The sequence below is a fragment of the Protomyctophum bolini genome (assembly GCF_963924005.1).
Source record: "Protomyctophum bolini genome assembly, chromosome: 19".
Lineage (NCBI taxonomy): Eukaryota > Metazoa > Chordata > Actinopteri > Myctophiformes > Myctophidae > Protomyctophum > Protomyctophum bolini.
The window spans coordinates 6,149,827-6,165,787 of record NC_137880.1 but is presented as its reverse complement, the minus strand read 5'-3'; the positions used below and the strand labels follow the sequence as shown (position 1 = coordinate 6,165,787).

Here is a 15,961-nt window from a genome sequence, read left to right as displayed (position 1 = left end):
AATTATTAAAGTGCCTTCCTCAACAAAGAAAAGTGTCGGGTATCGGGCACGGGCCAGGCGCATATATTAATAATTAAGGTCGGGCTTGTTTCGGTTTGGACACAAAGCTGTCGGTGACGGGTTCGGTTCGGGTAGTATAAAGTCGGCCCGATCCCACCTCTATTGCGTACTGTTAGCACACCCATGTGCCATGTCCACGCTGCGCTATCCCGACCTGCGTAGCCGGACCGACGGCTGCTCTGTTGCACACCCATGTGCCATGTCCACGGCACGCACGCACGCTCGCGCAATGCGCATGCACAAGCGAGCGCACACACACCCAACAGAGTTGTAGGAGGGGAGGTGTGCAACAGTGTGCTGCTGTGCTATCCCGACCTGCGTAACCGGACCGGCGGCTGCTCTGTTGACAGCTACTGTACGGTACGCCGCTGTTTATACACAGCAACAAGTTTGGGCTGCATTCTGATTGGTCAGAGCCGTTGAATTTCGCCTGCGAATGTCTGCAAAATTCGACACCAGAGCGAACAAATAAAGAGCGAAAACTGTCGCATTTTCGCACATTCGCACATTCGCCACTGATGTGGAAGCTTCCATTGACTTCAATTGGTTTTAAAAAAATGCGAATTATTCGCGTCGCCAATTTGCGTCGCCAATTCGCCAGTGTGTAATGACCTTTAGTCTAGTTTTAGTCGACTAAATCTACAGTTGATTTAGTCGACTAAAATGTATTTTTGCGGGCCTTGATGATGCGTCGTAATGACAGTTTTTTTTTTTTTTTACACTTGTGAGCTTGTAGATCTGCTATTTCCAGCATTCAACCAAGTGCAAAATGACTCATACTGGATCTCTTGTCCACTAGTCTCTATAACATTGTAGTCTTGTTTTTATTTGTTGACGAAATTGTCAATACATTTTGTCTTAGTTGTTTAGTCATCATAGCTTTAGTTCTCATTTAGTTTCCATTTGGTTTTCGTCTGTTGTGAAGTCCTGTGGTGTTGGCTGACTGATTAGCCCATTGTGAATGGGAACCCATTTTGGTGTTAGCATCATGTTATGCTTTAGCTATTGAAAAATAGCAGATCTACAAGCTCATAGCGCGCCACCGAGTGGCGCGCTACGAGCTTGTAGATCTGCTATTTTTGAAAAATCGAAGAACGACTGACATTTTTAGAATCTGATCTCAGGTCAGAATGGGTTAATCAGACCAGTGTGTGTCCAGTGGAGACCTTGTTATGAATCTGATCTCAGGTCAGAATGGGTTAGATTAGATTAGATGTCTTTATCATCCACAGGAATTGTTTTGCTCAGGTCAATGCATTCATAAATATACAATTACAATAAAGCACCCAGCAAAGTACTAGTACAATAATTCTAAAAAATAATTAAAGCTTTTTAAAAGAAATTATAAAGTCTCTCTCCACACCATGAAACACTCATAATGTATGTGTGTGTGTGCATGTCCATTATCAGCGCTCAGTCCAGTTTGTGTGTGTGTGTGTGTGTGTGTGTGTGTGTGTGTGTGTGTGTGTGTGTGTGTGCGCGCGGCTCTAGCAGTGATTCCGAAACATATGAATTTCATGAAATTTCAGTTTCACATTATTTAGTCCACGGATCCCCCATTTAATGGCATTTCTGTCTCTGGTACCCCAATTTATATTGTAAAAACCACTGTTAATTTAACTCTGTGTGTTAAATTAAGTGTACGAATGGTTCCATTTGTACACACTGATACAGACCCTATCTCTAATTGAGCTAGGTACCCCTTGGAACTCCCTCAAGTACCCCTTAAAGGGGTCCCCACTTTGGCAACCCCGTGCCCCTGCTAAAGATACTCTGAGAAAAAGCGAAAACATGGCGGAAAAATAAACTCAACCACTGGCATTATCATCATCTCACACTTTTCACCAAATTCAGATCAGGAGGGTGTGAGAGAACACAAAACAAAAGGCTGTGGGCCGTGTCTGTCTTGTCATCAACAACTCCTCTGACAGGAGGATTTAAACCGGTGGTTTTTGGGGAGGGTCGACGAGGAGCTGAATTCCAAGCCTCGACAGTTCGTGGCGCAAACAATTTTGCAATATTCGGGGCATTGTCACAACGGAGAGAAAAAGTAATAAAGACTGCATTCATGTCTACCAATCATCATCGTTAAGGGGGAGGGGGGGGATTTTCTGTGTGTTAACCACGTCAATAAGTGATTTAAACTAAAGCTTTTCTAAGGGCCCATTCATTCTCCTGTTTTGCTGCTGTTTCGGCGCTGTGGTGCCGGAATGATTTCGGCTCGTCAGAAATTTCAGTAGCACCGAAGAGACGACTTTAGGACGGTACCCCCCCCCCCCCCCCCCCCCCCCCCCGAACCTCAAATGACGTCACATTGTAGCCGAACCGACTTTTATTCGTCTCTTTCTTTCTTGCGTGAACATAAAATGTGTGTCTCAGTCTCACAATGTTTGATAAACTGAACTACTCCCCTCTCTCTCTCTCTCTCTCTCTCTCTCTCTCTCTCTCTCTCTCTCTCTCTCTCTCTCTCTCTCCCCCCCCTCAGATGGGGAGTACGGTGCCGAGGGTGGGGGCCACTCGTCCCCAGGTGGTGCGTCGTCTCACGGAGGGTCCTTCCGGGGAGGAGGAGGAGGAGACCCTGCTCAGCCCCAGTACCCCCCCCAAAACCCCGGGTACGACCCCCCAGGCATCGGCTTCACCCCCTCCTCCCCCTCCCCGGGGGGACAACAACCCCCACCGAGCAACAACAACCCGTCCTCCGCCAACAACTACAACAACATCCACGTCCCGCCGGGGGCCCACGCGCCCGCCAACACGCCCGCCGCGGAACTGCCCCCGCCCGCAGGTATACCCCCCCCCCCCCCCCCCCACCCACCCAAAAATGTCCGTCGACTACCGTTTCCCACTGACGAAAACCAAAACGGTCACTACATGAAAACTAAGCCATGACGACTAAAACTATAAGACTAAATATTACCGACTGTCGTCAACAAATAAAAACTAAAATGTTAGGAAGGGACTATAGTGGACAAGAGATCCAGTATAAGTCATTTTTATAGAGGATTACTATAGCGTAGGCACCCGGGTGTCATTATAACCCATTCTGACCTGAGATCAGATTCTAAAAAAAAAATCTTCCACACGCTGACGGTTTCCTGAAAAAGCTACGTTTCTATGTCAGTCCTTGTGCGATTTTTCAGAAAATAGCAGACCTACGAGCGCTACTTGAGGACATCAACATTTTAGGTTTGCAATTTTTTTTGAACGGCATCTCTACATTTTTTTGAACCGTCAGGCTGAAGCCGAAAAAATGTGTTGACACACTTTTTTTCACTGACGAAAACTATACTAAATGAAAACTTAAGCTATAACGACTAAAACTATAAGGCTAAATATACTGACAGTTTCGTCGACATCTACAAGCGCTACGAGCTTGTAGATCTGCTATTTTTCAATAGCTAAAGCATAACATAATGCTAACACCAGGCTATATGTTCACGCTGCCAGCAGACGTCTGATTCTTGGCCAACCCAAACTGCATGGAATCACATTGTTTTTTTTGTTTTTTTTGTCTCCCGATCCGAGAAACTTATAACCCATTTGGACCCTGAGGAAAAAAAAAATCGACAAATTTGTCGAATTGTTTTCTGAAATAAAATGTCATGTCGTTCTCAAACATTTTCATGTCAAGGATCACTCCCAGAAATACATGATGTAACTGGCATAAATGGGTTAACCTGAGACCCGAGATCAGATTCTACAAATGTCATGCCATGACGGTTTTCTGAGGAACAAAAAAAAACGTATTCTACATCAGTGGTGCTCAAACTATGTCATGTAATTTGGCCGAACCCCCCACCTTAAAATATTCTGTTCCAGGGACCCCCCCCCCCCCCCTGGACTTAGGCTATGAGCTTGTAGATCTTCTCATTTTCCATAGCTGAAGTTTTAAAATAATGGTTAAAAGTTAAGGTGACACTGATGTCAACGAGAACGGATCACATGCGGCTCCACCAGCCTATGGGAGCGCCTGTTGTGCAATCCGCGATGTTTTGCGCGACAGTGAGACTTCATCGGAAAAAAAACTCCCTCCCCCTGTTTAGCCGACGACGGAAATCGGAAATCGTAAAAAAACGTTAATAACTCGCGATCTAAACCATCCCGTTAATAATTATTTAAAAAAAAACAATCCTGTGTTATAGACGGCCCTCCGCGGTTCCAGTCGCTATAGTCGCGATAGATTTATTATTACGTTGTTGTTGTCGATCGCAACTTTAGAGTGGCGTGGCTATCGTTAGCTGCTACACACACACACACACATTCACAACAACATCCGGGTCCGGTCGGTATAAAAGTGGTCCGTGTTTATAAATCGACTGGGCGCTATACTTAATTAACCCAATTCAAGTGTCGAAAATCGAATAAACAGAACGTTTAAAAAAAAAGCAAACTGCCTCCCCCTGGCCAGCCAGGGCGCCTGATGGAGGGGAAAGGAACTGGTTGGAATAACGTGTTCCTTCCACGCGCTATACGTCCAACCAGGGAAACTCCCCCCTGTCAGGTGTAAAAGGAGCAACTTGGACACTCAGGCATGAAGGAAGCATGAGTTCAAGTCCGTTGCTCTCCCCTTGTCCCCCATATATGGAGACTAGGTTGGTGGAGGGTGTGTAGAGCCCAGGATCACATTAGATGATTGACACAGGGGTGAAAAATGGGTTACAAAATTGTGGGATAAAAAATATATGTAAAAAAAAAAAATCAGCTGTGCGTCACAGCAGCAATGTAATTGTCTTATACGAATGGAACACAAAACAATTCAAATAATAAATAGCATTTTCTTCTGAAAATGAGCGCGACAGCGCACACACAGCCATTAATGGAAGATTTGGGAAGTAATTAATCCCATTACCACTATTATCAGTCGTGTGTCAGAGCAGCAGCCAAATTGGCTTAGGGAATGGAACAAGAAAAAAAAAGCAAAACAAATTACACTGTCCTCCGGTGTTTAACCCATTCTGACCTGAGATCAGATTCATACGAGGTTTTCCACTGGACACACACTGGGTCTGATTAGCCCATTCTGACCTGAGATCAGATTAAAAAAAAATATTCAGTCGTCGTTCGAGTTTTCAAAAATAGCAGACCTACAAGCTCGTAGCGCGCCACTCGGTGGCGCGCTACGAGCTTGTAGATCTTCTATTTTTCAATAGCTAAAGCATAACGTGATGCTAACACCAAAATGGGTTCCCGTTCAGAATGGGTTATAATAGCGCTACTGCTAATGGCAGGTCTGCTTTTTTTATTTTTTATCGAAGAACGACTGACACAGAAACATAGCTTTTTCAGAGAACTGGTCAGGATGTATAGAAGACATTTTTAGAATCTGATCTCAGGTCAAAACGGATTAACATCAGTTATTACGGTGGTGCTGTAGTGGTACTTGGTATATAAAAAAAAGGTTGAAAACCCCCTGCCCTACTACGTATAGCACACTCCGTCCGATGAAAACCTCTTAAGTCTTAAAACGTATATAACAACAACAACAAAAACGCAAATTAAACATTGAAAACATAACTCGTTAACGGGAGGGGGGAAGCTGTTCTACATCAACGAATGTCTTGTCTGTTTTTTTTAGAAAAGAATTCTCTCAATTCGGGGTGGAATCCGCCTCCCTTCTGCTCTCATCTGTAGAAAGCCTCTCGAGGATCGGCATACTATCCCATTCTGACCTGAGATCAGATTCATACGAGGTTTCCACTGGACACACACTGGTCTGATTAACCCATTCTGACCTGAGATCAGATTATAAAAATGTCAGTCGTTCCTTAGATTTTTCAAAAATAGCAGACCTACAAGCTCGTAGCGCGCCACTCGGTGGCGCGCTATGAGCTTGTAGATCTGCTATTTTTCAATAGCTAAAGCATAACATGATGCCAACACCAAAATGGGTTCCCGTTCAGAATGGGCTATACAGCAACATGGCGCCAAATGTTTATGACTCTCGCTGTAAATGTCAAGAGTTATATAGATCCATAAAATGTGTGATAGAGCTTTTTTACCGCTGCTATATAGACTGTATATATAGAGTAGACTCTGCGCTGACACAGATCTCCCACAACGGTCTGCATGGAGGAGGAACGGCAGCCATTATTATCACGCTATAGCTTTCACCTAAACTCCAGACCTTGTGTATAGATGTTGTCGACGAAATTGTCAGTATATTTAGCCTTATAGTTTTAGTCGTTATAGCTTACAGTAGTTTTCATTTAGAAGTTTTCGTCAGTGAAAAAAAAAGTGTCAACACATTTTTTCGGCTTCAGCCTGACGGTTAAAAAAATGTTCAAAAAAAATCAAAAAAAATTGCAAACCTAAAATGTTGATGTCCTCAAATGTATAGTCGCGCGTGCGTGTGTGTGTGTGTGTGTGTGTGACCTGGTTAGAGGAGTTATTTCTTATTGCTTTTACTACGGACACACGTGCAGTCTGTCATATCATGTGTGTGTGCGTGTTCGTGTGCGCACGCGTAGCTGTCTGTCGTTTCCCAGCAGTCCCAGCGGCGATGGATAATAAATTGGCCACACCTGGTTGACGTTGGCGCCGAGCCAATCACCTGCTACGTATATGTCGTTGACGGACACGCGGGGCTCGTTTGTCCAATCGCTGTGAGCGTTACTGCGACTCACTGATTAGGACAGGCTGTGTCGATGATGGCTATATAGGTCGTTATCGCTTATCGGGGGCCCCCTGTGGGTGTTTTAAACATTGTTATAATTTAAGCTATTGGAAAAATAGCAGGTATTTAGTCGAGCAAAACTAGGCCACCACTAGAATATTTCAGATAACTTCAAATATGACTAAAACGAAATGGAAATGTATTCTATTTGGAGATGCGATCTCCCTCCATTAGGGCATTAAGCAACTAGTCGACTATAAACCTGCAAGACCTCAGAAAGGAGGACACGTTTTGCGGGACTCGCTCCCCCTCCCAGATATTAATATTATTACTGCTATTGCACCTGATTTTCACCACCATCCTCTCCAGCATTATGTCCACAGAGAACATATATTTGCTAATTAAACCATTAAAACCATTAAGACCTTTTTAAATTATAGGGTACCACAAAGGCCATTCATTTTATAATCAATTTATTTTATTTCATGTTTAGATATGTTTTATGTTTAATCTCTTTCTTGTGTTTTTTTTTTTATACAGTCTTATGGTCATCGCTGTGGGACATAGAATGAAGCCAGTAGCCTATATCATGTTCACTGTTCGCTGCTTTAGCCTCCCTTTCTTTATGATGAGTTCCCAATTGCTCCATTGCTCATTAAATGTAGTTTTTCATTTCGGCATATTTGGTTTATTTATCTCTGCATTAACTATACTAAAGTGATTGTGAGAGCACACATTCCACAACAAACAAACAAACCGACCATCCATGCCAGGTGTTGGAAGAGAACCAAGCAACCATGTCTATGAAAACAAGCCCAAAAGAAGCCTGACTAGGCTTAGTAGCCTATTATATAAAACAAGCCCAAAGTCGCTTATAATTAAGCAGACATGGCAACACTCCGAACGTCTCCACTCGCCTCACTCTTTTTAAGACAGTGTGGCCGGCTCGCTTCGTAGCTGAGCAGCGCTGCGTAGATTTTAATACCCAGGCAGACGACGTAAATGACAGTTATGGCACAAGCACTGTATATCACAAAAAAACTGACAATTATGTGTCCGGCCAGAGGTTGAGGTGGGAGGAGGACAGGTGGGTCTAAAACTGGACTGTCCGGCGTGAAACCGGACGTCTGGCCACCCTATATACAACTAGTCGACTAGTATATCCACTAGTCGACCTCGTTGGTGCTAGTTGAGGCCCCCGATTTTGTAGGCCTCAAGATCAGGTAGATTAGTATAGTTATAGTCACCAATGTACACAGTTTTTTTAAATGTACAAATATGTATTTCTGCCAAAGTTATGTCGACTAGTAAACTAGGCAACTAGTCAACTAGTAGAAATGACTAGAAGTGAGTGCCCTCCACTATAACGCTTTGGAATGGACTGGAATCACAGCTTATCAGGTTTACAGGTGGAACTGGTTGGAACTGGTTTCTTCTTCAAGCTCCGTCGTTTTTGTTGTCAGAAATAAGAACTTTTTACAGGGAGAGACGAGGAGAAAATTTAAATCAGCCGATAAAAATAAATAAAAAATGTCTTGACCCATTTACGCCCGACGTCGAAATAAAATAAAAAAAAGTATTCTGAAAGAATACATGTTCAAAAGATTTGTGCCGCATTTTCACGATTTTCCCAAAAAAAATAGCAGACCTACAAGTTCATAGCGCGCCACTCGAGCTTGTAGATCTGCTATTTTTTTTCTTCCAATAGCTAAAGTATAACAGAATTCTTGAAACACCAAAAGGGGTTCCCGCCCCAAAATGTCTTCACCCATTTAGCCTTGACGCCGAAATAAAAACAAATGTCTTGGGCTGACAGTTTTCTGAAATACCTCATGTTTCTGTATCAGTGGTGCTCAATATTTCATGTCATGGACCCCAAAAAAATATATATGCAATTGGCCACCGAACTCCCATCTGAAAATATGTTTCCTCCCAGAAGCAAAGATTTGAGTTAAAAACGTCTGAAAGAATATATATATATATTCAAAGATTTGTGCCACATTTTCGCGAATTTTCAAAAATAGCAAACCTACAAGTTTGTAGATCTGCTATTTTTCGACGGCTGAAGCGTAACATAATGCAATTTGTTTCTACTGAGTCTGTGTCTCATAGGAGGGCTGTGGGCAGTTCAGAAACCGTCTTCCAGTGACGACATTGATGGGGAACACAAGCTAATAGAAACTGCAGGCTTTCTAGCCCTGAAAAGTTGCAATGCGAAAATGGAAGCCATCGTTCTCACGATAATGAAAAAATAAATCTTGTTTAAAATGATGATGTCACTGGAAGACAGTTTCTAAACTTCCCACAGCCGTCCTATGAGACACAGACTGAGTAGATTTTTTTTTTTTTTCAAGATTATTAGTGAGGACCGATTTATATGAGGATAGGTTGAAAAGTGGTGAAGTGGTCCTTTAAAACACCAAAAGGGGATTCCACTGGCGCTCCAACCTTTTTCATGCCAACGACCGCCAGGATTATCTGTATTTGGCCGTGGACCCCCCCCCTTATTGGGTTAACCACTTTTGAGCTTGCAAGGTTGGCTATTTCCACTCGGCTAATTCCACATATTCATGCGTTTCAAATAATAAAAGTAATTAAATTATATTTGTTATTTGTCTTGTGCAACTTTTTTTTTTCTTTTCTAGAAGCCCCAAAAAGATGCATTATGTTCCAAAACGTCGAACGCAATCAAAACCAATCGCGGTTATTATTTGCATGTCAATCGATCGACCACTCGAATGTCGTATAATATAATGGTGGATTCTACGGCCCTGTATAACGTTGGTTCCCGATTGGTTCCTGTGTCTATAACGTTGCTTCTGATTGGTTGTTGTTGTGTCTTGCAGGGGCGTCTCCAGTGCCCGTGCCCAGATCCATGCCCGCTGTCGACCCGTCACTGCTCGCCAACAACCTGCAGGGTACGCACACGCACACACACACACACACACACACACACACGCACACACACACACACACACACACGCACACACACACACACACACACACACACACACGCACGCACACACTCTGAAGAAGGCCGTGTGGCCTTCTTCAGAAGTGTCAAATAATGTTTTAGGAGCCGTTTCTCAACAACCAAAAGTGTCAAATAATGGTTAGAAGCTGTTTTTCAACAGCCACAAGTTTTTCAGTCCCCTACCAAACGAGCACCTTCGCGACATCTTTCTTTGAACTTTCCGAGCACACACACCCCCAGACCCCTTTCTTTGTGTTTTTGTCTCTCGGTGTCTCTATTGTATATGAAGTCGTCTTTTAAAAAAAAGTCTTCTGAAAGAATATATATATTCAAAGATCTGTGCCGCATTTTCACGATTTCCCCCCAAAAAATAGCAGACCTATACAAGCTCATAGCGCGCCACTCAGTGGCGCGCTATGAGCTTTGTAGATCTGCTATTTTTGAGTGGTGCAACCACTCCTACAACCAGCAATGTCCATGTACCTGTGTACCTGTGTACCTGTGTGTGTCTATGAGCACGAGTATGTTACTTATTTATACCAGTAGGGGGCGCCAGAAACAGAGAGAGGGGTAGTGCTGTGTCTAATGAGAGAGAGAGAGAGAGAGAGAGAGGGGGGGGGGGAATTGCACCACTCAGTTCACACGTGTGTGATTTTTTCAATAGGTAAAGCATAACAGAAGTAGTCTTTTTGTGTGTGTGCACGTACGTAGAATGAATATGTATACGGTTTCGCCGCAGGGCAAGAATATCCCATTAAGCCTCTCAATGGTATTGGACTTGAAAGTGCGTACTACACACACACACACACACACACACGTGGCCGCACGCGCACGTTGAAAAACCACACACACACACACACACACACACACACACACACACACACACACACACACAGACAGACAGGCAGGATCACAGTAACTTTACACATCATTAAGTGCAACAGTTTTGGCATGGCGGAGTAAGTACTATGAGGAGAGGGCCGGGGTGAGGTATACTTTGACACGTGCACACGCGCACGCGCACACACACACACACACACACACGCATTTGCACGTCTCACTCCTACAGACCACATAGTTTTATAAAGTTAACAAACTTTGTAACCCCAAAAGAAAAAGCGAAAGAAAAATCACATTACGGCACACACAGAGAAAACCCACCGGATAATGACTTACTCGTGTGCTTAACCCATTCTGAACGGGAACCCATTTTGGTGTTAGCACTATGTCATGCTTTAGCTATTGAAAAATAGCAGATCTACAAGCTCATAGCGCGCCACCGAGTGGCGCGCTACGAGCTTGTATAGGTCTGCTATTTTTGAAAAATCGAAGAACGACTGACATTTTTCTAATCTGATCTCGGGTCAGAATGGGTTCATCAGACCAGTGTGTGTCCAGTGGAAACCTCGTATGAATCTGATCTCAGGTCAGAATGGGTTAAAACGCGTTTGCGGTCTGCTGACGTGGATAATGGCCGTGTGGTGTTGTTGTTGCACGGCGGTGGTGGTTTTGATTTTGGTTTCAGCACTATAGCCATGGGTTTAGCCGCCCGCGGAGGCCCCGGAGGAGTTGTGTGTATGTATATGCTTAATTTACGCGGCGCTGCTGCAGCTGCGCGCTCGCGACCCGCGAACTACACAGCAGGACGGTTTCGGAGGAAAAACGGCAGCTGCCGTTTGTGTTTATTTGTTTTGACCGTCGGGTGGCGACGAAAGCATGAAGTCTTCTGATAGAATATACGTTCAATGATTTGTTGGCGCATTTTTTTTTACGATATGTTTCTGTGTCAGTCGTTCTTCGGTCCGAAACCGTCGAGTAAATGACAGAGTGATACCGTGTTGCGGCCATTCCGTGCTCGGAACAGAAACCAGGACATATACTGTACATATACAGAATACAGTATGTACACACATAGCACACAAAGAAGATTAAATACTATGTCAAAGAAAGGCAGCGCAGCGGCAAACAGAATGTTTTTTTTTAAAGCTGTGATATATTTCATGTTCTATTTAGAATAACTGAGAGTTTCAGCAGACCTGCCAGTCAGTGGGCCTAACGAGGCCAACTCCTTTCACCTGGGCCAGGCTCTGCCAGTGGGCCTAACGAGGACAACTCCTTTCACCTGGGCCAGGCTCTGCCAGTGGGCCTAACGAGGCCGACTCCTTTCACCTGGGCCAGGCTCTGCCAGTGGGCCTAACGAGGCCGACTCCTTTCACCTGGGCAATTTCCAGCCTCTGCCTCAGCCAATTGAGGCTCAACCAATCAGGCTCTGCCAGGGGGATTTGTTCTACAGGGCCTTAAGAGGTTAATTATCTCATTTAGATCTTTAGAGCTTGATTCTACACAAAATGTCTTCTGAATCCTGACGGTTTTCAGAAAAAACAAAACCCCTGTGTCTCTATGTCAGAAAGTTCTCAAACATTTTCATGTCGAGGACCCCCAAAAATATATGTATTTGGGGCGGGAACCCCTTTTTGGTGTTTTAAACATTGTTATAATGTAGCTATTGAAAAATAGCAGATCTACAAAGCTCGTAGCGCGCCACTCGGTGGCGCGCTACGAGCTTGTAGGTCCTGCTATTTTTGAAAAATCGTTAAAAAGAAAATGTGGCGCAAATCTTTGAATAGATATTATTTCAAAGTGAATGTTTTTTTTTTAACTCTGGTCTAAATGGGTTAAAGTATAACATGATGCTTTAAAACACCAAAATGGGTTAAAGGGTAAGACCACTTTTTTTGAGGTTTGGGTTGTGTAGTTACTTTGCCATGATGCAACTCCAAATGTGGACAAGAAATAGAAAACAACTGCTCCAGTGATTAGAAATTGATAATTTCTAATCAACAGGAATCTAACATTTTTATGAAAAAAATAAAACCACAAGAGTTTTGGTGATGCTCTATATATTGTCTGAATCAACGTTGTTTGTGTTTGTTTACGTACTAAAAGAGTGACTTTGAGAGCTGTTTTAGCTACAATGTAAGTCAATGAGGAGCATATTTTGAATTATCAATTTCTAATCACTGGAGCAGTATTGTTTTTATTTCTTGTCCACATTTGGAGTTGCATCATGGCAAAGTAACTACACAACCCAAACCTCAAAAAAAAAGTGGTCTTACCCTTTAAGGCTTTATTTAGCTGGCACAGGCCAGCGTATACAGGCCAGGTGAAACGTATACGTTTCGACACCTAAAGCCTTCCTGAGCCTTTAAACCCCGAGTCAAGAAATCAGCCAAAGTACTCTAGCTGTCGCCGCTGTATGGCTTCCAATACGACAGTGGTGGATATAAGTAAATAATTGCATTTACTTTTAAAAGTACTGCACTTAAAGGGGAATTCCACTCATTTTCAACATTTGACATTAATATATATACTATCCAAGGAACAGCAATGTCCGTGTTCAAAATACCTATGTTTTGGTTCACCTATGTGTTGGTTAATGAGCACCAGTATATGACTATGAGTACCAGTAGGGGGCGCTGTTGTGCCAGAAACAGAGGGAGGGATAGTGCTGCACTGTTGCCTCCTAATGAGAGAGAGAGAGAGAGAGAGAGAGAAGGGGGAGGGGGGGTTGCACCACTCAGTTCACACAGGTGTGATTTTCTGAATGACTGAAATGCCCCATTGAGTACAATTTACAATACTTTACTACAATTGTTTGAAAATAAAATAAAAATATATACACAGTATACATTTGAAAACTTGCAGTGGATCTGGAACAACATATTTTCAGATATTTTATTTTTATATTTTATATTTATATTTTCAGTTGGCGCCCCCCCCCTAATGCTTTGAAACACCAAAAGGGGTTCCCGCGGCACCCAAAAAAAAAAAAGGGTTTTTAAGCCCCTCTGGTCAGAGGTATACAGTACTTTAGTTTGAAGTACAGTAGTTACAGGAGCTATACTACACAGGGGCGACGACAGGCCCCGTTCGTGGTATACAGTAATACCTCAGAGAAGCTTTTCGGCAGAGCACTTAACCCATTTTGAGCGCAAACCCCTTTTTGGGGTTTTTTATTAAAGCATCATGTTAGCTGTTGAAAAATAGCAGACCTATACAAGCTCATGAGCTTGTATAGGTCTGCTATTTTGAAAATGTTTGACAACTTTCAGGATTTTAGAAGACATTTGTAGAATTGTTCCCCAGGTCAACACGGGTTAAAAGGAAAGTATAGTGGCCATTAACCCATTCTGACCGGGCACCCATTTTGGTGTTAGCTATTGAAAAATAGCAGATCTACAAGCTCATAGCGCGCCACCGAGTGGCGCGCTACGAGCTTGTAGGTCTGCTATTTTTGAATAATCGAAGAGCGACTGACATTTTTTAGAATCTGATCTCAGGTCAGAATGGGTTCATCAGACCAGTGTGTGTTCCAGTGGAAACCTCGTATGAATCTGATCTCAGGTCAGAATGGGTTAATGGAAACGGAGACTTTAATTACACTGGTGGGGCCTTGCTGAGGCATCAGAGAAGGCCCCCCCTTCTTCTTTTTTTTTATAAGACACATATTTACTGCACTTAGGAGAAGTGTGTGTGTGCGTGTGTGTGACTGTGTGTGTGTGTGTGTGTGTGTGTGTGTGTGTGACTGTGTGTGTGTGTGTGTGTGTGTGTGACTGTGTGTGTGTGTGTGTGTGTGCGTGTGTGTGACTGTGTGTGTGTGTGTGTGTGTGTGTGTGTGTGTGTGTGTGTGTGTGTGACTGTGTGTGTGTGACTGTGTGTGTGTGTGCGTGCGTGCTTCAGCCCCTTGAAGTGGAATGGTTCCCTTTCCTCCATTTGTTTAGACTGCATGGGGACGCAGAGTGGCGCTATATAAAATGTGATATATCTGCTGTCGTGAAGACGCCACCCGTGTCCAACATTTTTCAGGCAATTATAAGAAAAGCTTATGCAATACTATGCCTCATCCAGTGTTTTCGTCGACTAAAACTAAGAAGAAAAATGTCCGTCGACTACCGGTACCTTTTTTGACTGATAAACTAAATGGAAACTAAATGAAAACTAAATGGAAACTAATCTACGATGACTGAGACTATAACTACACTGACAATTTCATCAACAAATAAAAACCAGACTAAAAATGTTTAGGAAGGGTCACTATAGTGGACAAGAGATCCAGTATAAGTCATTTTACACTTTGGTTGCATGCTTGAAAATCGCAGTTGTAGATTGGCTATTTTCAGCAAGTGTAAAATCTGTCATTATACGACGGAATGATAGTTTGTGCGTCGTAGGGCAACAGAAACGTTCAGCCATACAGCCCTGATAAATCTATTTCTGCACGTGAAGACGGCGTGCCGGGCCATTTGAAGAGGAAGAAAAAAAGCAGATCTGCAAGCTTGCTGTGAGCTTGTAGATCTGCTATTTTTAAATACTAGACAATGATTTACGTTGTCATATAGCACCTGTTTTAACTGTCAGCCGGTTGTCCCACATGGAGGTCTGTGTATGTGCCCACTGCCTGTGTGTGAAGACTGCACACTGAAAAGTGTACTTATGGCAATCAATTCGGCCCCACTGGCAGAGCCTGATTGGTTGAGCCTCAATTGGCTGAGGCAGAGGCTGGAAATTGCACAGGTGAAAGGAGTTGGCCTCGTTAGGCCCACTGGCAGAGCCTGGCCCAGGTGAAAGGAGTTGGCCTCATTAGGCCCACTGGCATGATTCTATGCCAGTCGTTCACACAAAGATTTGCAGACCCCCTGCCCTGTAGTAACTCTGAGGACCCCCCCCCCCCTTTGGGGTCCCGGCCGGGCCCCCCACACTGTGGAAGACCCCTGTTGTGGAGTATGAAATGCCTACACTTGCAGCCAGATACCTCCTCCCACCGCCTTTGAGCGCTGTGCAAATAGTCTGTGTACACTTTCTAAATGTCCCATGAAGCAAGATGCTGTCATAATGGTGGAACTGTCTCGTGCCTCTGTCTGTCTGTCTGTCTGTCTGTCTGTCTGTCTGCCTGCTCTCTCTCTCTCTATCTCTGTCTCTCTCTCTGACTCTCTCACACACACTCACACACACAGACACACACCCTCCCTGTCTCCATGGGAGTCTGTTCTCAGCATGTTTTACAGTCTTTCTCGGCTCCCTGCCTTTTTTCTTCTTTTTTTTAGTGGAAGAAAAACAAAGGATACAATGAATGCAGCGATTATGGTCCAACTATGCAACGGCGTCCGACGTTTCGCTCTTCACCTCTCACCAGCCGCGACACTTATCGGCACACGCAGTTGAATTATCTGTGTGTCCACATTAACCCATTCTGACCTGAGATCAGATTCATACAAGGTTTCCACTGGACACACACTGGTCTGATTAACCCATTC

The 15,961-nt window shown here is 43.7% G+C and overlaps 1 protein-coding gene across 1 annotated transcript in view; it reads left to right on the top strand.

Moving 5' to 3' along the window:
* The window catches only part of vta1 (vesicle (multivesicular body) trafficking 1), an 80,806-nt gene that overhangs the window by 57,928 nt on the left and 6,917 nt on the right, over positions 1-15,961 (top strand). Inside the window, exons 6-7 of the mRNA XM_080790576.1 lie at positions 2,546-2,845; positions 9,520-9,591. Coding sequence (XP_080646702.1) covers positions 2,546-2,845; positions 9,520-9,591 — 372 coding nt within the window. The remainder of the gene's footprint in view (positions 1-2,545; positions 2,846-9,519; positions 9,592-15,961) is intronic.